The sequence below is a fragment of the Phodopus roborovskii genome, unplaced genomic scaffold, assembly GCF_943737965.1.
Source record: "Phodopus roborovskii unplaced genomic scaffold, PHOROB, whole genome shotgun sequence".
Taxonomy (NCBI): Eukaryota; Metazoa; Chordata; class Mammalia; order Rodentia; family Cricetidae; genus Phodopus; species Phodopus roborovskii.
Genome location: NW_026126484.1, coordinates 171,038 through 172,900, shown reverse-complemented (window position 1 = coordinate 172,900; position 1,863 = coordinate 171,038). Strand labels below are relative to the sequence as shown.

The following is a 1,863-nucleotide window of genomic DNA, read 5'->3' as shown; positions in this document are numbered from 1 at the left end:
CTTTTTAAAAAATAACTAGTAAATAAATGTTTCTATGGAGTGAAATCACAGAATGATTATCATAGAAACTTGTAATATATTAACATGTAAAAACAGAAGTTATAAAGCTTTGAAATCCAGTGCAAGTCTAGAAGTTGCTGCGCTAATTAAGATACAGATAAGAAAGGAACCTTGGTCTTGGGTAATTGGATGGTGAAATATGAAATAGAGGACAAAAGAAGAAATTTGGATGGGAAAATTTGGAGTTCCATTCAGCTGTACTGAGAGTTAACTAGGATAATCCATGCACGTAGACAAACAGACAGACAGACAGACACACACACACACACACACACTCAAACAAGTCAATTTTGCCTACATAGAGGTCAAACATATCTCCTTCAAAATTCAGAGTGGTATTCCAGTTACCAAACTCACCTGTCAGAGCACACACATAACTCAAAATCCACAGTGAAAAGATGGCATTCAGGGACCTAATCTGCAACAGTACATGTGTCCATCCCTGACTCTTGTATATCTTGAAAATGCTATTATGCAAAATGTTTTTCAGATAAATATCTAGCATTACTTATGCTTTCTGGGAAAACTTCTTATAGCCTGAATATAAGATTCTTCTACACAGGAAAGAGGAAATGATTTTGAAGTTTATTAAGGAAATAATTTTCCTCTTCATGACTATGGTTGGTACTCTGGGGAACATTTCAGTTTCTATGAATTATATGTTCAGTTGGTGGGGAGGCCCTGAGAAGAAACCCATACACCTTATTCTCATCCACTTGGCCTTTGCAAACATTATAATCCTTCTTGCAAAAGGATTGCCAAAGGCAATGGCAGCTTTGGGTTTGAAAAACGTCCTAAGTGACATAGGCTGTAAGATCATCATTTACCTGGCAAGGGTGGCCCGTGGCCTCTCCGTCTGCACCAGCAGTCTCCTCACTGTGGTCCAGGCCATCATCATCAGTCCCAGAGCATCTGGGTGGAGGAGGTTCAAACCAAAGTCTGCATGGCACATCCTTCCATTCTTTTCATGCTTTTGGATGCTCAATGCTTTAATAAGTATGAACCTAATCCATTCCATCACAAGTATTAACCTGAATACATCACAGTTTAGGAGTGAAGACAACTATTGTTATTTTATGCGAGAAAGTCAAAAAACAAAGTGGATTGTTCTCCCTCTCATGGTCTTGAGAGATGCAGTGTTTCAGGGTGCCATGGGAGGAGCCAGTGGCTACATGGTTCTTCTTCTCCACAAGCACCACCAGCATGTCCTTTACCTTCAGAAGTCCAAGCTTCTCTACAGAACTCCCCCTGAGCTGAGAGCTGCTCAGAGTGTCCTCCTGTTGATGCTCTGTTTTCTTTTCTTCTACTGGACGGATTGTGCCTTTTCTCTAATTTTAAGTCTCTCTTTAATGAACAATTCCTTGATTGTAAATATTCAGAAATTTCTGGCTCTTGGTTATGCAACTTTTAGCCCCCTTGTGTTGATTCACAGGGATGTGTGTTGGCATGCTCAGTGAGAGAAATTGAAAAAAAATGTCTCTTTTGTTTGTCTGTTCCATGAGTGTGAAAGAGCTCTCAGTTCTGCAATATTGTAGGTGAGACAAAACTCTCACAAGCAGTTTAAGCATGTGCTTATTCTCAAACCATCTTCCTGCTGACTCATAGCCTTGAACTGAGAGAGGGAGATCTTAGTAAATTATACTAATAAATCAAACTTCATTCTCCATTTTCCCCTCTCTTTTGAAGGGAATTTTTAACTTTTATGTATTTTTTGGGTGTGTGTGTGGGGGGTAATTGTGTGCATTTTGTCTGTGTAGCGCATCTTTGCCTGATGCCTATAAAGGGTAGAAGTTATCAAAGCCC

The 1,863-nt window shown here is 39.5% G+C and overlaps 1 protein-coding gene across 1 annotated transcript; it reads left to right on the top strand.

The window, feature by feature from the left end:
- Window positions 1–523: 523 nt before the first annotated feature.
- LOC127229620 (vomeronasal type-1 receptor 4-like) lies at window positions 524–1,517 on the top strand. The gene has a single exon (XM_051194694.1). It carries the CDS (start codon window positions 633–635, stop codon window positions 1,515–1,517), a length of 885 nt encoding a protein of 294 aa, XP_051050651.1. The 5' UTR covers window positions 524–632.
- The last annotated feature ends 346 nt before the right edge of the window (window positions 1,518–1,863 follow it).

Coding starts and splice junctions, on each gene's coding strand:
- LOC127229620 (XM_051194694.1), top strand. CDS start 633: ATGATTTTGAAGTTTATTAAGGAAATAATTTTCCTCTTCATGACTATG.